The 19841-nt window shown below is 45.4% G+C and overlaps 6 protein-coding genes across 6 annotated transcripts; 5 read left to right on the top strand and 1 right to left on the bottom strand.

The window, feature by feature from the left end:
• Positions 1-266: 266 nt before the first annotated feature.
• On the bottom strand, positions 267-889 carry TSTA_044360 (uncharacterized protein; the record flags this gene model as incomplete). The annotated part of the gene is made up of 2 exons (XM_002484878.1): positions 267-666; positions 852-889. 2 exons carry the CDS (start codon positions 887-889, stop codon positions 267-269), a joined length of 438 nt encoding a protein of 145 aa, XP_002484923.1.
• Positions 890-1678: 789 nt separating this feature from the next.
• TSTA_044350 (dienelactone hydrolase, putative) lies at positions 1679-2641 on the top strand (the record flags this gene model as incomplete). The annotated part of the gene is made up of 5 exons (XM_002484877.1): positions 1679-1766; positions 1822-2153; positions 2210-2271; positions 2324-2539; positions 2602-2641. The coding sequence occupies 5 exons, from the start codon at positions 1679-1681 to the stop codon at positions 2639-2641; spliced, it is 738 nt and encodes a 245-aa protein (XP_002484922.1).
• Positions 2642-3417: 776 nt separating this feature from the next.
• Positions 3418-4908, top strand: TSTA_044340 (aspartic-type endopeptidase, putative; the record flags this gene model as incomplete). Its single annotated transcript, XM_002484876.1, has 3 exons — positions 3418-4126; positions 4180-4483; positions 4540-4908. Exons 1-3 carry the CDS (start codon positions 3486-3488, stop codon positions 4906-4908), a joined length of 1314 nt encoding a protein of 437 aa, XP_002484921.1. The 5' UTR covers positions 3418-3485.
• Positions 4909-6242: 1334 nt separating this feature from the next.
• Positions 6243-8569, top strand: TSTA_044330 (uncharacterized protein). Its single transcript, XM_002484875.1, has one exon. The coding sequence runs from the start codon at positions 6474-6476 to the stop codon at positions 7932-7934; it is 1461 nt and encodes a 486-aa protein (XP_002484920.1). The 5' UTR covers positions 6243-6473; the 3' UTR covers positions 7935-8569.
• A 237-nt stretch (positions 8570-8806) lies between these two features.
• On the top strand, positions 8807-10324 carry TSTA_044320 (monocarboxylate transporter, putative; the record flags this gene model as incomplete). Its single annotated transcript, XM_002484874.1, has 4 exons — positions 8807-9288; positions 9353-9365; positions 9415-10095; positions 10157-10324. The coding sequence occupies 4 exons, from the start codon at positions 8807-8809 to the stop codon at positions 10322-10324; spliced, it is 1344 nt and encodes a 447-aa protein (XP_002484919.1).
• A 6490-nt stretch (positions 10325-16814) lies between these two features.
• On the top strand, positions 16815-19621 carry TSTA_044310 (C6 transcription factor (AmyR), putative; the record flags this gene model as incomplete). Its single annotated transcript, XM_002484873.1, has 8 exons — positions 16815-17124; positions 17214-17922; positions 17984-18431; positions 18508-18724; positions 18918-19003; positions 19062-19084; positions 19153-19274; positions 19455-19621. 8 exons carry the CDS (start codon positions 16815-16817, stop codon positions 19619-19621), a joined length of 2082 nt encoding a protein of 693 aa, XP_002484918.1.
• Positions 19622-19841: the final 220 nt, after the last annotated feature.

The raw sequence follows: 19841 nt of genomic DNA, 5'->3' as shown, positions 1-19841 counted from the left end.
AGAGCAAAGCAACATCATTGCTTGTGCGGAATCGTATTTTCCTTTAGGAAGCTCTGCGCTAGTGGTCCTTGTCTCCGTCCGTAGAAATTAGTTGCCTTAGATAGTGCCTTAACATATTGCGCTTGAATGTAATTTTAGCGATGATCAGATTATTTTTGACATTTTCAAGCTGACGGAAGTCCCGAGTTGCCAATTCTGTGCACTTTTACTATAAGAGGGTCGACCATTTAGTATCAAAAACGGCTCCAAGGTAGTATAATGTCAGATCAGAAGAAACCAATCTCAGGAGGACGACTATACTCCCTCTCCCAGTCACCGCCATCGCAAATATGAGCAGAAGCCACTATTTGAGCCCGATGACAGTGCACCTTCATCCAGCCTACATCTTCCAGCGTGCACCCCTGGACTGGCTCGAAATCATTCTCCGGTGGAGGGCTGATATAACCCTCTAAATCTTCTTCACTCAGGAGATATGGCTGCCACGTACCATCGATCAGAATCACAAAGCCAGTGCTATTATAGCTGTCCACATCCTCAGGTGGAATGTCCAGAACGGACTGCAACGTCTCCTCGTCAACCATAATACATAATCTATACCATGGATTCCACTGGGCACGATCAAACGGAATCCCCTGTTCGGTTTCACACGCAGTACGCGCCCACTGGCTGAAATAATCACGCACAATAGCTGAGTGACACTGTCAAACCGCTCCCTATCGTCTATAACCGTAGGCACAAATGAATCTAGCATATCAAGGCCGTCATGGAACTCGAGTGTATATCTAACATGATGGAGGAAGCGACGCATGAATTCCTCCCAGTCAGACTTGCTCTTGTAGGTGCATCTCTACATGACGACACCCCATGTCCGGCAACCGCTATCGAGCATGTTCTTTTCGATTAAATCGGCTTCATTATGGTAGAAGGGCGTCCATGGAGTATGTTTAGAGTCAACTCTGGCTGGTGATGATGATGATGATGATAGCGATATAGTAGGGAATTGAAGTTTTTCTTCTTCATGTATGCATGTGGTGTGTTTTGAAGTGATGGGTGGTGGATGTTCCGGAGAATGGTTTTTGAAAGGGTCCAGCTAGTAGTGCTTGATAATTGATATGTTCCAGAGAGTGTCATATTGACACTCTTGCAATGAGTTTCATATCTTAGATGGAGGATTGGGTGCAGCAACCAGAAAGATCAGGAATCCAGAACACAGGCCGCGAGTCGAGACCAGTATGATCCTTACCCGTGTCGTAGAACTTTTGCTTTGGTGGCTTGCCCAGGCCTTCCCATTTTCTGCACCCTAAAACTATTTTTTTGCTATGATATAAATCATTTTTTAACACTTTTTGAATTGATCAGTCAGGATTCCCGAATTGACTCAGCGATTGACCGGTCCCGGGCTGATACAGGCACTAGTGTATCTGCGAATATACAGCTTCACAAGAAGAGATGAACTGAAACGTGAACGTTCCGGTTCCCAATGCTGGGATTGGAGATTGATAAGTTGTCCTACGTGCGCATTTTCCTTGTGCTGATAGCGGGGCTGAACTGAGGCTCGGGGATGGATATATTACGGCATAAGAAGCAGGTATAAATTCTTTAAATGGGTCTCTATCATTATATCAAATTTTTTTTTCCAATAATCGTTTGGAGTATTTACAAGAATCTATATGCTATCATGTCTACTGCCGAGAGTTGCTGTACTCGTACCCCTATCGGGACCAACCAAAAAGTCCCTGTAGTAAAGATTGCCAATCTCGATACCTGTAAGTAGTCGTCCACACCATCTAAGACTACAAAGTACCTGGCCACGACATTCAGATGTCACCGGAAACACATCCTCCAAATCCGGCGTCGTCGTGATCTACGACATCTTCGGCTTCTACCCCCAAACCCTGCAGGGAGCAGACCTACTAGCCGCTCAAACCGGTGCAGTGACTTTTGTGCCGGACGTTTTGGAGAACTGGTACGCTCTGCACGATTGGATCCCACCGGACAATGAGGAGAAGAGGATCGCTTTTCAGACTTTCTTCGCGGAAAATGCTGCACCGCCATTGGTCTTGCCCAAGGTGAATGCTTGGTTGGCGGAGGCGAAGGGTAAGTATCCTAGTGTTGAGAAATGGGGTATTTTAGGACTTTGCTGGGGTGGGAAGGTGAGCACATTATTTTGAGATTGAAGGTCTGGATTGTGCTGAGGTATGTATGACAGATTGCTGTCCTCGAATCTACAGAAGGGACTTCATATGCTGTCTCCGGCCAAGTACATCCCGGGTGAGTTCTCAGACACTAAAGAGAAAAGTCCGTCTTTTTAATGGATATCAAGACTGTACGATGCCAACGATGCCAAGAATGCAGTCATTCCCCATGTCGTCCTCGCCTCAAAAGATGAGTCTACAGACGTGACTGCCGAATACAAGGCCATCTTCGAGAAGAGTTCACTTGACTCTTATGTCGAAACTTACACGACCATGCACCACGGCTGGATGGGTGCACGCGCCGATCTCGATGATGCTGAGAATAAGAAGGAGTATGAGCGAGGGTGAGTATTGTCTTTTCGAATTACCAACTTGGAGAGTTGCTGATATTTATGTTTGATGATAGATACAAGGAAATCGGAGCTTTCTTCTCCAAGTACTTGTAGATCTACCCCGACGATTGACAATGAACTCTTGGCCAGTATCTAGGTATAACGCTATACGCTCCAAATAATACGATGCCTGAAGAACTACACAATGCGAATAGTAGCATGGCTGTAGTGAAATGTATCACTTCTTCCGATCGGAAGCAATAAGATAATCTAAGTATTCTTCAGTACTAGAGCAGACAGATAGCCTTCACACGGATCACTTCTTCAAAATAGGCAACTTTTACCAGAATTGAGACACTTTAAAAATAAATGATTCAGCATCTCGATACGCTGATTCGAAGCCTAAGAGCGGAGTTAAGCCCGCCTAGTGACAGGGCTAATTAAGCTTATACTACGCTGCTATCTCTGTGGCTGCCCCGGCCTTGCCTTGAATTGGCAGGTGATGAGCTTGTGTTTCAATCTTTCTGGGGAATCCTGCAGAATTCACCCGGTAGATGGAGTCAGGTACCATCTTGTAAATTGGACTGCATGATTTGCACCATGATTCGTGGATGAATCCGAGGACTATGGGATAGTTTCATTTTACACATGGTGTAAATGCTTTCCGTCCCACGAGTCAGCAAAGATAGTGCTAGAACAAGTGGCGCTTCGGGGGTTAACCTCCATTTCTAACTGGCTATATAGCTGGCTAGCTTTTTAGTACCTGGCTAAGCTTTATTAGAGTGTTCTTTGAAGTCTTTTCGATCGACGAAATGATTCGATACCTAATCGAACGGCACCTTTACTGATAAGAACCCATAAGCTATATAAGCTCCTCAGACCGTCTCGTTCCTTGTCACGAACCCAAATGAATTTTTGCTTCTAATCCCTGACTAGGTAATTTGGTGATTGTCACACCATGCGCTTCATCTCCAGTTCATCCGTGGCTACAGCCCTACTCTTCTCCTCTCTCGGAGTCGAGGCTACACCCGACACTTCCTTCCGATCCAAACGCGGCATCAATGCTACAACCTGGAAACCAACCCCATTTGCTTCTTCAAGCACCCTATCCAAATCGTCAAACTATGTCGAACTGAAAAAAGTCACGAGCGGAAGCGCAAAACATAGCGCCGCTTATTGCAAGGGCTTGCCTAAGGGGTCCACGGGGCTAACTTCTCTCGAAGAAGGACAGGAATTCGCGGTTCCGATTACGATTGGTACGCAAAACTTCGAAGTCATTCTTGATACGGGTTCGAGTGATACCTGGGTTGTTGAGAAAGGGTTTGAATGTGTGGATGTTTCGACCAAGAAGCAAGAGGCTGAGTCGTATTGCGGATTCGGTACTCCGTATACTCTCGAAAAGACATTCAAGACTGTCAAGAATGAACAGTTTAGTATTGGATATGGAGATGGAGAGTTTTTGCAGGGACCAGTGGGCACGGAAACTGTTACCTTGGCTGGTATCGCTGTTAAGGGCCAGATTATTGCTCTGGGAAATTATACCGGTTGGTTTGGTGATGGGACCACTTCTGGATTGACTGGTTTCGCTTATCCTGCTCTGTAAGCCTCCTTCCTTTTCGGGGTCGATATGTATTGACAATGAATGACCACAGAACGAGCGCCTACACCAACGGTACACAGAAAGTGTACAATCCCCTCTTCACCACCATGTACGAGAGGGGCCTGGTCGACTCTTACTTCAGTCTCGCTATCTTACGCGACGTATCCGGCCCAGCCGGATATCTCACCCTGGGTGGTCTCCCACCTATCGACTTTGATGAGACGTTTACCAGTACACCGATCCTTATCACTTCGATACAGGGCTATCCCAAAGCATATGACTTTTATACCGTTGAGGTAGACAGTATCAACCTGAACGGAAAGGCTCTTTCAGGCGGATCGGGTGCTATGTACATTGTAAGCTTATTCTGTCGCGAAGAGGGGAGGAGGATTGACAAAACTGACATTGGCAGGTCGACTCTGGGACAACTCTAAACTACTATCCGACCAGCATGGCTAACGAAATCAACGCCGCTTTCTCTCCACCAGCCACCTATAGTGCAGATGAGGGCGCATATGTTGTTTCTTGCAATGCGACAGCCCCCAAGCACTCCATCACAATTGGTGGCACGGAGTTTATCATCAATCCCTTGGATATGATTCTGAATGTGGGAAATAATACGTGTATTTCCGGTATTATTGATGGTGGTAGTAATGCTTCAGAGGATTTGTATATCTTGGGAGATGTTTTCCAAAAGAATGTTGTAAGTGTGTTTGATGTTGGAGCGGTCGAGATGAGATTCGCACCGCATGTGAATTATACGTCCAACGACACTAATTAGATATCCGGTGATGATGGATGGACGGTTTGTATATGTTAGTGCTTGGGCAATGTATAGATTCGTCCTGGCATGGCCATAAATCCCTAATCATTGGTGTGTACATAAATTGAATCCGAATAGATCTTTGATGATCCATTGGAGCCTTCTCGAGTTGATACATAAACCACCAGGGTGCGCAGTACTAAATGATCCTGAGCTCCAGATTGATCATTCCAAGTGAAAGGCACAAAGCTCGAGCTGTTTTAGTGCTGCGCATCTGTTTCATTTCCAGAATAAATGCTACTTTCCAAGTCGTGGAAATCATGCAATGATCAGGGAACTCCTGGCAGAGAGAGAAAATGTAGTCAAGCTTCAGATGAGTCGGAAAGCCAAACCTGAAACACCGAGGAGTACTCTTCTGGTTAAATATCATATGTACTGCCTGGACCACAATCCCTCAGGTGCACTGTGCAGTATAAGGACATTCAATATTATGAATATCTTAGTATCACCGCTATCTTGCCGTGTTTAACGCGGCATAGTCACAGACTTGATAGAATCTGAAACTCCGGGTGAAGTAGTTCGTCGACAAAGCCAATCCTTCCAATAGACTCGATGAAAATGTCGATAGACGCTTATACGACATTTTCTCTCGCACAATCTATTCCGTACTTGATTGAGCTTGTTGAGGAAGCCAAAGTGTCAACACCGAAGGAGTGTCAAATACTCCGTGCATACACACGCCTAGCAATAACTGACTTAGTGCATTGCACTCCGTACGCTTTTCGGCGATCTTTAAACCCTTAGGGATCAGCCAAACAGTAGCCAGGGATGAGCAATTTCATATGAATTGACCTGTGTACGTACTCCTGTACGTCTCAGACGAATGGTGGACTGTCATAAGTTGCGATCCACATATATTTCCCACAGCGTACGTAGATCGTTCTCCACTAGGGGTTCGGCCTGTGCTCAAGAACGTTTGTCCTCATTCTTCCGGAGAGAGCAACAGATTCAGAGGACATTAAGAATGAATTCCAGATACACTTGAGGAACTGAATCATTCAAGGATATATTTATTGTTAAAGTCGTTGTCCTCGAAAGAAAAGCACGAGGGTCAGAGTGGGGCTAGATGTTAGGGCACGCACGTGATTGGCCACCGCCGGACATAGCGGCCGCGTTCAGCCACTTGTCGCTCCCATCTTTTTATCTTCAATTTCTGAGACACTCCACGATATCCCCTGATCTACTTCTCTTTTCTTCTCTACGTCCTCGTCGCTCTATACCTATACGATCCTCTGTTGAAAAACCACCACTCCAAACCATACTTTCGCTCGCTGTGTCTTCTCCATGTGTTTCTCCTAAGCGGTTCCGTGACCCGCCGACGCTCGTTTCAAATCATCGCGCTTCTCCCCCTGACTCAGGACTCTTCAGTTATTGACGCCGGATTACGAACGATTTTCTTGGAGTCTATAGACGCAATTCGACGACACATCGGTTTGACACGATATTGAGAAAGTCGATTTGTTCTCTGACTATCGGGAGTCGACCATAATACATTCAGACGAGCGTCAGCGCAACCGGACATCATGTCCATCGCAAAGGACGCTTTCTTCGTGGGGCCCGCCACGCGACAGAAGAAAAGAATACGATTAATCCTAATAGCGACTATAGCAGCCCTTTTCTTCTTCTTTTCTTATAACTTCTCCAGACGCCGGGTACAATTTATCCCTTCAGTCTCCGGCTACGACCATGACGAACATACCGGATCGGTCGCCAAACCTCCGTCACTCACAGCCGGAGCGGGAACATGCAACATCGATACCGGTGTTGTGGAGAGATATGGTTTGACCGGAGATGTCAAATATTCCCGCCGTGAGATTTATGTTACCCTTACCGACAAGGAAGAAATACCGATCACGACCAAAATGGATGTGAACCTTTTTGATGAACGCCCTACGTCCTTGTCGTCCAATGTCCAAACTACCGTTAACTGCTCGGAACCGATTACCGTCCGAGTTCCTCCCTCGTTACCTTTCAGAGATGCCTCACATATCGACTTTGCAATTTCCACGAATATGGAGAGATTGATGGACTCAATGGATGCCTTTTCGGTCTGGGCAGGCTATACAAACACCCGATTCTTGGTCTTTATTGAGCCTGGTGCGGATCAGAGAAAGGCACAGCGGAAGGCTAAGAGTCTTGGATTGAACATTGAGCTTTACGAGTCCGACGTTGACTACGAGAACCGATATTCGTTGCTGGTGAAGCTCTTGGCTGATCATGCCCGTCCCGAAACCAGATGGTTCTGTATCATGGATGATGACACTTTCTTCTTATCCATGCCTCGACTTTTGCACATGTTGGGCAAATACGACGACACGAAGCCTCATTATATTGGCACCGTGACTGAAAGCGATAGTCAACTGTCTATGTTTGGAATTTTCGCCTATGGAGGAGCTGGAATGTTCTTCTCCCGCCCTTTGATGGATGAACTAGGTCGGATCTGGGACGAGTGTGACGCCGGTACCGATCACGGAGATGGAAAGATTGCTCACTGTGTCTATCAATACACTCGCACCAAGCTTGAAATGGAGACCGGGCTCAACCAATTAGATTTGATGAACGATGCTTCGGGATGGTTCGAAGCTGCGCGCTCTATCCCAGTTTCTCTTCATCACTGGAAATCATGGTTCTCTGCAGACGTTGTCAAGATGACCGCCGTCCGCGATGTCTGCGGCACCAACTGCGTGCTTCGCCAATGGAGATTCGCTGATGGATGGGTTCTGACGAACGGTTACTCGGTTATTCATCACGGAGCCAGTATATCAGATGACTATGGCGCTTTCGCCATGGAAAAGACGTGGGATGACCTCAACGGCTCTACTGACGAGTCCTTCGTGCGTACATTAGGTCCTCTCCGGTCAAAGGAAGCAGACAAGATCTCACTCCGACTTGAGGACGCCATTGTTGAAGGAGGCCAGTTCGACAATTCTACATTCGCCGCGTTGAGGGAGGCGACGAAGTACTGGAACTTGTTTGGCGGTTAAACAACTAATTAACCTTTTGACCGTACTCAATTCGCTGTATCATCGATTCCCGGCGTTTTTATAATTATTATCTTTACGACCATTTCAATCATAGACCGGTTATCGTGAATTGAATTCTCCGTACAATCGATTCTCCTTTTTTATATGCTGCTGTTTGGATCGATTACTCAAAAAACCTCGAGTTCGATAACATGACTATCGGAATTTCCTTTTCACAATGATGATTGTCTCTTAATTCACTCAAAACAAACATCCTCGATACCGTTTCATTTCTAAATCTTTGTCTTCATGTCGATTCGGAGCAGTTGAGGTCTGGGTTTGCGTTTCACGGGGATATTGGGGTTAGCTTGAGTGTTCTATGTACTGTATATATTTTGTCTCTGTCTTGGGGCTCCACTGAACTTGATGACACTTGTGTTCAATTCAGGTTCGAAAACGAATAGGAGCTTTCTTTTACATTGTTTATCATGTCATGAATGTATGGTATGTCTCTGGGGTTCCGGAGGCAAGTAAACTCTGACTTGATGAACGTGGTCATGCCTACACCATAGAACTAGAACAATGAATTAGAGGCCGTTTATAACACATCTAAATGGCTTGGACAATACTACCCGATTCCAAATTGTGTACACCGCATGCTTGCTCTTCAAACTTAAAAACTTCTCTATTCCATTGGAAAGCTACAGAAAACTACGGGCCACCGCTTAAGAAGTTGATGACCAATTACACAATTATCGCTTCTTATCTGCTGATACTGCTGATATTAGTAATCAAGTCTACAACTAACTTAAATCAGTTTTTTTCTTTTCTTTCTTCTCTCTATACCTTTAGATCAATCCTTCACAGAATTCTTTCAATTGTATATACTGACCATGGCAACAACAACTACCACAACAGCCATTGAACTTCCCAACAATGTCGCCAGAACCACAGCCGCCGCCGCCAACAACCACTCCACAAGCCATCACGAAGATGACGATGTAATGCAAGCCTCCCTAGTCGCAGACTCTGAAGTCCCCGACGGCGGCTACGGCTGGGTTCTCATCTTTGCCTGCGCAGTGATTTGCTTTTGGTTCGTCGGCACAACCTATTGTTGGGGTGTTTTCCAAGCAGCGCTGGTAGAGCAGGGAGTCAGCTCGGCTTCGACGTTGGCTTTTGTTGGGTCGCTTACGACGGCTTGTGTTTCGTTTATGGCGGTGGTCAATGCGAGAGTCATACGTAAATTGGGGCCGCGGCTGAGTGGGTTGTTGGGTGTTTCTTTGTTTGGGCTCGGGGAGGTGATGGCTGGATTCGTGACGGGGGATGTGGTTGGGTTGTTTATGACTATTGGGCTGGTTATGGGTTTGGGAACTAGGTATGCATTGCATCGAATTGGTCTATCTAAGGGATGAGAGATCGCTAATCCATTTATCTTTCAGTCTAATGTTTATGGTAAAGCCAAGTTCCTTCGAAGAATCTACATTATACTTATTGGTGACAGGTCGTGTCTGTAACGCCAGCTCAGTATTTCAAGACCAAAAGAGGAATCGCCAACGGTATTGTTTATGCAGGTGGCGGACTCGGTGGTGCCATTATCAGTTTTGTGACTAACGGCCTTTTGCAGTCCCTTGGTATAGCATGGACATTCCGAGTACTGGGATTCATCACGCTTGCCACGGGCTTGCCAGCAGCATATCTCATCAAGGAGCGTGTTCCGATCCGGCCGACCTCATTTATTGAATGGCGTCTTTTCCGGGATTATAGATTCATTCTCATCTTTTTGGGCGGAGCACTCGCAACGTTTCCACTCTTCGTACCCCCGTTTTTCCTGCCTCTTTACACAAATTCACTTCATATGACTTCCAGCGCCGGTGCAGGTCTGGTGGCTGCATTCAATTTCTCATCTGCCATTGGTCGTCTACTCTGCGGGTTCAGTTCTGACAGAATTGGGCCATTGAACACTGTGTTTTCATCCTTGCTACTAAGTGCCCTGAGTGCCTTGGTGCTCTGGCCGGTCTCTAGCTCCTTGGGACCGCTCATCGTCTTTGTGATTATTAATGGTATGGCTAACGGTGGGTTTTTCGCTACAATGCCAACCGTTGTGAGCAATGTATTCGGTTCGGCAAGAGTGTCTGTTGCTATGGGTATGGTGGTTACGGGTTGGGGCGGGGGCTATCTCTTGGTGAGTATCGCTGCTGTGATGAGTATCAGCTATGAATTACTGACCATGTATATCTCCATAGGGAGCCCCGATTGCTGGATACCTGCTGAATGCCAGTGGAGGCGAAAAGAGAGGAATCGACGCGTTTCATCCTGCTATTTATTACGCCGGCTCGATGGCGCTTGGTTCTGCAAGCCTCATGTTGATGGCACGCTTGGGGATCGATCGGAGACTGACACAACGGATTTGAACGTCGAGTGACATAGCGTTGATCCCGGCCGCTGTCCGCTGAAGGGAATCTGTAGGTCAGGATTTCAATATTGACAGCGATATGTAGTATTCATGTAGTAAAAATTTTTATTGTGCCCTCTGCGAGTATGTCTTCCCTTTGTTCCTGCTGCTAGCCTCGTGACTCTTCCTGAGAAATGGTTTTGATGTCGTCCTTAGTACGCAGCATGCTGGACAGGGATTTGTTCTCGAGAAGCTTGTACGTTTTGAATACTGGGTTTATACGTCTTCCGAGCGATTGCACCTCTCGGAAATCGGTCCTATCTTCTTCTGGTTGGTCGAGGTGCATCGGACGTATCGGATTGGCTATAGTTGTTTAAGTAATAACATACTACTGTCTTTAGATGTTGAAGTTTTGACAGATGATGTAAAGGCGGGGATGTCTCAAAGGAAACCTGCCCACCTTCGCTGGTCCTCGCTCGTCCGTTTCGCTGGGGAAGAATTTGGATCTTGAAATTCCTATTCGATTAAGTCAAGAGTATTTTGGGAAGAGTATGGCAAGTGGTGAAGAAGGACAGATGAACTGAAGACTAATACTCGACGGAAGAAGCAAAATCTGCCTAGAATCCTCGAAGCATTGGCGTGGATTTGCGGCTGATCTTGTAGCGATCCTTTCGTAGTATGTTCGATTTCATCTTATCTCTGCTAGATCTACCAATGCTTCTACCACACAACAGATATTTAATTTATTTCGAAGCACCTGAGGGACTAGAAGTGCGATGAAATCAGCTACCCAGGTAGAGTCACGCTCCTTTTCCTGGTCAAAGAAAGATGTTGCGCGACCGAAGGATTGGGGAGCAAAAACAAATGCTGTGGTTCGTCATATTTACAAATTTCCCTTTTAGGAAATTTTGGCGGCCAAATTAGGGTTTGGTCGCTGGTGTCCAATTGGAGGTTGTGACAGTGTCGGATAGGAAGAGTGGTATTCGAGACTCCAGTTATGAGTTACTATTAATCAAATATGATAAGTACATCCAAAGCTTTTGTTAATCATGCCAGATTTCGTGCTTTTCGCTTTTCGAGGCGTGCATTACTACAGTTCAATGGTTAGTGTCTCAAGTCGAACTTGATTCGTGTCAAGTAGATTGTCCACGTTGATGGCAGCTTGAGATGATACGTTCATGAAACAAATGTGCTTTATATTCAGGAAGAAGAATGTACACAATCATGCAGAAGTCGTCTAGATTATCGTGCGTGTGACTAATATGTTCAGTTTCTCAAGGTTGGACATATAGGCGGTTATCCTTTGATGAGAATTGCTTCGCGACGAATTTTACTGATGATTCCTTCTCCCAAGAGCTTCGTTCGGCATCATTGCAAACCCCTGTGATCCGGATCGCTCAAAAGGAGGCCAAGCAACTGGCAGAGAGTTTGACGAAATGATCGCTCTTTAGGCCCTGAGCCCTTCAACATTGCAATACAAACATGGGTTAGAATGCATTCTCGCTTCACAGGAGAACCTTCAGTGTTATCATATTAATAAAAATTAGGACCAGAAATATTGTTCTAGGAAAAATGGCCGGTCGAGGCCATTTTTCATGATTTGAACTTTCGGCATACGCAAAGGTACGGATGAGCTCGATCTCAATCCATGAGTAATTCGCATCTCACCGGCCCGCATCGATATTTAGTGCTACTTACTGGATTTTTGTATTCCGTGCGATGGCTTTGAATAACCAGATGACAGATCATGTCTCATCACACCCAATCCGTTGCATAGCTGAGAATTTGCTACCCTCAAGCTCTATAGCGACTCTTGGTTCGTACAAGAAGATTCCGTCCGTCCAAAAAGCCGCAGCGTACGGAAAGGAACACCCACGATCCCAAGCTCGAGGTTATTTCTAATCGATATTCAGCGACATATCACTACATGAAAATGGGAATATCCTCGAGGTATTCGTTAACAAATGTCTCAACAAGGCTGTACGACATGCCTGGCGACGCAAGATAAGATTCGAAGATGGAAATGTCGGTCGAGTAATAGGATCTTTTTGTGCTCAAGGAGAGCAAAAAATTGAGAGGTGAGAATTATATGACGAGCATATAAATCGGTGACTTTATTGACACTTGACCAGAAGATTCGCATCAATCAACGATACCTAAAATTATAGATCGCCCTTCGCTTGGAATGACCCTTCATTGCTTTTCATCCAGACCCATGTACGTTACTGCTACAAATGTCTCTCCTGACCTGACTTATGATACCGAATTTTCTCACTATCTCGAACAACAACTCCCGGGCTCACTCAAAGAAGGATACATTCCTAGGTACGTGGTCACACTCACTCGCGGAGAATTCCTTACCAACATGAGCTATGGTATCCAAAGCAAGATACATCGACTAATTGAGCGGAAAGTAGCATGACACTCTTATGAAGAGACTCAGAATCTGCCAGCGTTGACCGATACTACATGTGATAATGGAATCTTCGACAGCGAATATCTCTCAAGATTATGAGAGACGTCGATCCTCCTAAAGTAGGTTTTCCTCTTATTTAGTGGAAGAGCCAAGACAATACTCCTGATCCTCATATCTCCTTGCTTTTCTATGCTCAAGTGTAAGTTGGCTATTAGTGATACTGCTATGGGGCTGTCATTACGATGGGCCCTCGTTGACTTATTGCAGTAAATGGCCACACCATAATGCATCTCGACAGATTGATGGAAACAGCTTTGCTACTTTTTATATACTTTAGGATAAGTAATTCCAAGGTTCCCAGGGTCTCTCGGTTTGTGGGTTCGGCATGCTTGACGGCTGCCTACCTAGATACTGAAGAATCCAGGTACATACCTTCTCGGACTCAAAGATGGAGGCTTTTACTCCGCATCTTAACGTTGATCCTCATTCCAATAACTTATTGTGGGCATCACTCCACTGATCTCATCATCTAATGGAAGCGGCTGGTCCCGCCTCCATAAATACTGACTCGTAGGGCGTGATATCCGATCAGCTCACCGAGTTTGATTGATAATGATTCAATCGATGGATGTTAACTTGTTAGAGAAGGGTTACGTAGCTATCGGCGTCAAGTCGGAGTGTTGAGCTCGGCACTGACCGGAATGCATCTGACTAAGGTGCTTAGTTAACTAATTTATATGGCCAAAGAGTCTTAAAATACAAAATAACAACTTGAAACAGAACATGTTAACTTAAATAGGTTACTGTGTCGTTAACTATTGAACATTACTCATTAGCCTCTAGGTATCCACTTAGTAAGTGCTCATAAGAGGGCTAGGAAGCAAGTGGTTAGCAGGATAAACATTCTAATGTTGGCAACTTGCGACGAAAAACGTCAAGTCGGCGCAATTAACGAAGGTTTGAAGAGCGTCAGAGACTTCTAATCTTGCTAATCGCAATTGGCTCAAAGAGAAATGCAACCTTCGGACATATCTATTCATCCCCGCTACCGGTAGATGTTGCCGATTTCATGTTAATACATCGCTGCTCTGGTCTCCGAATTCGCTGGCTAAAGGATCCTCTTCCATCTACCCAACAGAATCGATCGGTTTCTTGGGATCTAAATTTGTGTTTTGACCCTCGAGTAATGTGCTCCGTTCTCAGCTTCTGGAATCTTCTTGATGGGATTTGGCTTTCAATTTGACTTTGGCTTTTCCTTCCCCGGACTCTTCGATTCTTCCATGAAAGCACTAGAAGGAGCCTAATCCCGTACGAGTCTATGGAGCATACAGTTGGCTAGTCGTGATCACCGGGGCAGTCAATTTTGAACAGCCAACTACCTTACCGCATCTTTTGAGCATGAAACACTGCCTCCTACAATCACATGATTTTACTGGAATATATCTCATGCATTAACTAGATTTGTCCATGCGCATGAGCTGATGTGAAGTCAACCAGGTCGAGCGCAATGCACGCTTTTTGAAGTTCTATCCAAGACACACCCCTAGCCTTAGTGTACGTACACACCACTAACCCTGTCCAGCCAGTGCCAAGGGGAGATATGATTTTAAAATGACAAAGGATACGCATTTTCACGTGCTAAGAAACTACGTCAAGGATGAATTCCATGCATTAGTGCCTGGCAGGTTTGCGCACGGTTCCAACCTCCATGGACATTTATTGGCAGATTACCGACTCTTGAGGTCGATGAATGAAGGACCAATATATAGAAGTGCGTTATTTTTCTGCTCTCTGCGCACTTCCGCTCAAGTCAAGACGCTTAGGCTCTTAGCTGAGTTAACTTGAATGATATTACTCTCTTGTGTTGGTTAGTCCATTTAACAAGCTGCCCTGCAGATCGAGTAATCGACTACGTATGCCTACAGTTATCATCTCCGATCAAGGGTGTCAAGACCTAATATGCCCGTCCATTAATGCTTTCGGGCTTCAGCGGAGTACTGAAGACCGGACAGGATCTCGTATTCTCAATTATTCTGGAAGCCTTTTGACTCGAAAATTTGTCTCGTAGGCGTTATATTAATAAGTACGTACTACGGAATACTACTAGCATTATATCATGCTCATAATATAGTTAGCTAGTTAGGCTATGTCTGAATGCTGTATGGGTAGACGGCCGAAAACCTGATTTCTTGCCGACTGTTTACTGTTATTGGTTGGCACGTATGTTATGAAATGAACGACGTACCAACCTCATGAGGGAGAGAGTTGGGCACTCTCTTGTAAACTGCTCCTGTCCATCGTACACAGTCAAAGTGCTAGATAATAACTCGTGATCATTATAACTAGACCTTCCGATTCTCTGCAATTTATTTCGAAAGTGACGTGCAGTTACATCGATTCGATGAATGAACTGACATGGGTTTGTACAGGTGTTCAGAGTACGAACGGCTGGATACTAGTATCGTATTGACGTTTCCTTGACTCGGGCCACCCGATTACGATTCATCGGCATCGTCCTCCATGGTCAGCCCTTTTCTTTTCCTCTATTGACTAATCATTCCACCGTACTGAGCTCACCATCTGTCGGTCAGGCCACCTTCCGGCGTTAGCGGCTGTGGTTCCTGCAGATATTCCTCCCGCTCGTTGGTCGTAAGATATGAGAAGGATTACAGATTCGGGAAGATCACGCGTTAGACTCTTTTTACTTTACGATATGATGCTCATGTCGCTTCGTCACAATCAGGATTGGCTATGTTGGTGTCAAGAAGAGTGTCATGGCCCGAGAAGATTATGACTTGTGGGAAGGCAAAAATGGGCTGATGTTTCTGGCAAGCCCGAGGTCCGGGTTTCGGTGGTAAAGTATGGTATAGTTAGAGTTATTTAAATGATTGCCCCTCTCAATACGCGGGGAACTGACTACATTCAGCAATCGATACAAAAATCAGGAAATCAAGACCGACCTGGCGAGGCATGATGCGCTGCATGGTCGTCAGCCGGATTGGAATGCGACATTTCAGAACGTACGATTGAACTGATCGTGCTCCTCTATCATATCCTACCCAAGTCTCCGCGAATATGCCCCGGAATCCAAGGACAACAGTCGGGAGGGGTGCGTTCCAGCATTGGCAAGAGATAGCGTAAGTGACAGCTGTTTCATGCAAATCAGTACTAGTCAGCAAACCGTACTTTAGTTCGACCTATTGAGAACCCGGTAATGCCTGTGACGGAGGTCCGTTGGATTCCGTTGATTTAATTAGTCTGCTACGCTGTTATGTTGGTAATTACGGTTTTTTGCGGAGTAGACAAGGATTGACGCTCGGCTTTGCGAGCCATACATAGCAAACCCCTGCCTATTAACTTAATTATCGGCACATGTAATTAGGGCTTTGACTGGCCTGATTCAATTCCAAAGGGCTTTGGGTCAGGTACACCGAAAGCCAAAATAGGCGTAGAATGATCCACCCCCAGGCCAACACTTAGTTAGCGTTAAAAGTTAGTCTGTATCTTTGCTACGGACTTAGAGATTGCTTCTCCCATCGAACCTTTCACTGTCAGACCAGCATCTTGGTGCTTCAATATCGAGATTTTGTTCAGACAAGTCTATTTAACTAAAACGTTGTTGGTTTAGCTGAGTGGCTCCTGACATGCACTCTACCTTATGCGGAGGCGCCGGAGAATTTAGTTGCTCATAACTAAGCGTAAGATTTTCCCCCGGCCCTTTTCCCCAGGCAATCTATTCGTCAATACATACGACGGAGGCTTAGATACTGTTCAAAAATCAAGGTCAACGTCACCATCCGTATCTAGTATCTAATGACTTCTCAAAGGTGCCTAGCCCAATCGAATAACTAAGTATGTATGGTATAGTTACAGAGTATCCACACGTAATCATGTAGGAAGTCAAATAAAAGAGATGCAATATCCAGTTTATTCGGCTGAGATTTCATCTACATCTAGGCCATGGTTGTACATTGCCTAATATAACCGATCACCAGGTACACCTTGCAGTACCATGTGCAGTCTTAGCATAACAAAAATCCCGATTCGAGATTTATGCTAAGCGTATCTCGGAATTTTGATTATCATCCTAACAATGGAGCCCATATTCGAAACCAAGGGCGGTGCAGCTTCCCCCCCTCCTGCTACTCCTACTCCTCAAAAGACTTCTAAACAGGCCTGTGACAATTGTCGAAGACGCAAAATCAAATGCAATCGCGCTCAGCCATGTGATAAGTGTCAGCGGCTATTGTTGTCCTGCTCTTACTGCGATGTTCTACAGAGAAAGGGACCCAAGTTCCGTACATTGTATCCTCTTGCACCTTTACAATCATTAGTCACACAATATCCGACTCCTCCTCAGAGTATTGCCGATCAGACAAGTCAGTCTGAGCTGATGGTCCCACGTGAGTAACTTCATTCATTATCTGTTTCTTGACATTGGTTAAAGGGGCCGCTGACCTTTCGTCGATAGTGGAAGGCTGGTCCGCTCCAGTACCCTGGAATATCAATATCCAGCAGACATATGAAGCTTACTCTTCACCGGAATCTGTTGATTCACAATATGAGCTGCCGAATAGTTCCAGTGGCTATCACCAAACGGCGTTACTTCCACAAGGGCCGTCTCAAAACGCATTGCAGCCACATCAACCACAAACACAGCCCCGATCTCAGTCTATGTCACATTCCAGACGCCTATCTGCCGCAATTATTTTGGCTCACTTGAACATCTACCTGAAATCCTTGTATCCCATTATACCGATTCTCAACCCCGAGCAAATTGTCAATGACAGTCAACATCCCGAACAGCTTAGTACACAGCGATATGCATTCATAGCCGCGCTATGTGCTGCAACCCACATTCAACTTCAGTTAGAGGCCATGGTCGACCCGTCCTCTCAATCATATCCCGATTCTGCACTGGCTCTATCAGGAATAGAGATTTTGACGGAAGCAACCAACGCGAGAAATGAATGCAACAACATCTGCGAACAAGTCAATCTCGAATCCTTACTTACTTCGTTATTTTTGTTTGCCGCATACGGCAATTTGAATCATCACGACCAGGCTTGGTTTTATCTTAGTCAAGCTACATCAATGGCCTTGACGCTGGGGTTGCATCGAGAAGCTACTTACTCCGCGTTTGGAGAAGAGGAGGGTGAGGAGCGGAGGAGGGTGTTCTGGCTATTGTTTGTGGCTGAACGGTGTGTCCTGTTGAGATCCTGTACATCTTAGGAGCGCTTGCTAACATTCTCGGCTTCACAGAGCGTACGCTCTTCAGCAAGCAAAGCCCATCATGCTTCGAAACTCCATTCGAAAGCCCAGTATTATTCCATCGGAAGATCATATGGTACAATACAGTTTCCATAACCTCATCAATATATTCGAGAAGATCACAGCCGAGCTATATGACTGGATATCTATTGAATGTGATGAAAACTTTATAGCAAGCATGATTACTGGCCGGGCCAACGTACGAGATATGAACCATCAATTTAGTAAGCCAATTCCTATTGGAAGTGTTGCAGAGATCCAGAATCTCGACAGCGTTCTTACGCAACAATGGCTGCAAGTCATGGCTTGGAAACTTTCAATGAGTAATTTGTCACGTTTCAGGACTACAGATGCTTTGCTGCCGTTTCATTTCCCGGTGTTGGTTGCAAAGGCTGTGATGGATGTATTTCAGGGTTCGATGGTATTCCAAACGATTAGTGTGAGGGGCCTATTTTTATTTCTCCATGTATAAATCTCTAGTTTGTGTATAAACATGACTAACAGTATTTTCGCAGACCCAGGAACGAAGACTTTCAATGATGAACACAAACCCCGGAATGCAAGACCATTCCTATCAACCTCACAGTCAACCGCCAATGGCACATTTCGCCGTGGACAACTTCTCTCCAAACACTCGTAATATCAATAGCGAGGAGTTTCTGCTCGATATCATAAACATCCTCTCTCGAATCCGGCCGAGTTATAATCCTAGTCACCAACCACAGCCGCACCGTTCGTTCCTCTCCCCGACTTCGCCATCTGCTGCCTCACCTTCTAATCAATTTACTTTCACAATGAATAAATAATAACTGATTGACGAATATGAATGATGACATAGCTTCATGCATTATGGAACGAGGGTGAAGGGCGGCGGAGCGGGATTCTGATTTATTGCATTTTGTTCCGAATATACCAACGTTCTCAGTCTGTTACAAGTTCTGGAAACTGTACATTAATCTTAAATGTCTATTCAAGGAGGAAGCCTGCACCTATATGTGTTGCTGTGTGGAGGTATTCAGTGTTCCTTTGGCCTCAATATATTGCCAGTTTCCTACTATAATTGACGTAGAGAAAGCCTTGGAAGTTACCTAAGTACATTTCTACCAGTGACTTCGGAACATGCCCCTAGAACAGACAATAGCGCTGCTGCCCTAATATAGCTGTTTCGTTCCCTCCTCAGGTGGATGTGGAAATCATCTCATCCATGTAGGCGATAATCTGAGTTGCGTGGAAGAAACCATACAGTCCTCTCCTGACAACAAGGACCTCGAGGAACTGAAGTGTTCGCTCCCCGTTCCAGCACGTGTCAAACTTGCAATATATAGAACGTACTCTCGGTGGGTAATACCTTCTTATTCTTCTCGCGTAACCTTTCTGCAAGGATGAGAGCATTGGAACTCATTTGTCTGCTCGGCCATTGAGCACATTTGTGAATCATCTGGCACTACTGGACTGTCTCTAGTCGTACTCCACCATGGGGAAGTTCTATTCCGCAATAATTTTGGTTCTCGTGACATTGAGGCTGGTCTAAAACCGGACTCGGATACCATTTATGGAATTGCCTCACGGACCAAGGCATTCACTTCATCCCTCTTCGGAATCATGGCTGAGAAAGCGAAGATTACATAGGGGACACCGTTACACGAGATCCTTCCAAAGTTTCACCGAGACGAGGAGATAAACCAGGCTACAACAGAAGATGTGCCTTCCCAATGCACCGGTATGGCGAGGTCAAGTCAGTATTGGTTCGACAATGATAATGGTCTCCTCCTAGACACAAATCAAACTGTGCCTATTGTCAACTATTTACCAAAATTCTATAAATATCGAAGCGCGGGTAACATGAATA

This window comes from Talaromyces stipitatus, genomic scaffold (genome assembly GCF_000003125.1).
Source record: "Talaromyces stipitatus ATCC 10500 scf_1105507295515 genomic scaffold, whole genome shotgun sequence".
Lineage (NCBI taxonomy): Eukaryota > Fungi > Ascomycota > Eurotiomycetes > Eurotiales > Trichocomaceae > Talaromyces > Talaromyces stipitatus.
This window is presented reverse-complemented; position numbering and strand designations above follow the sequence as displayed.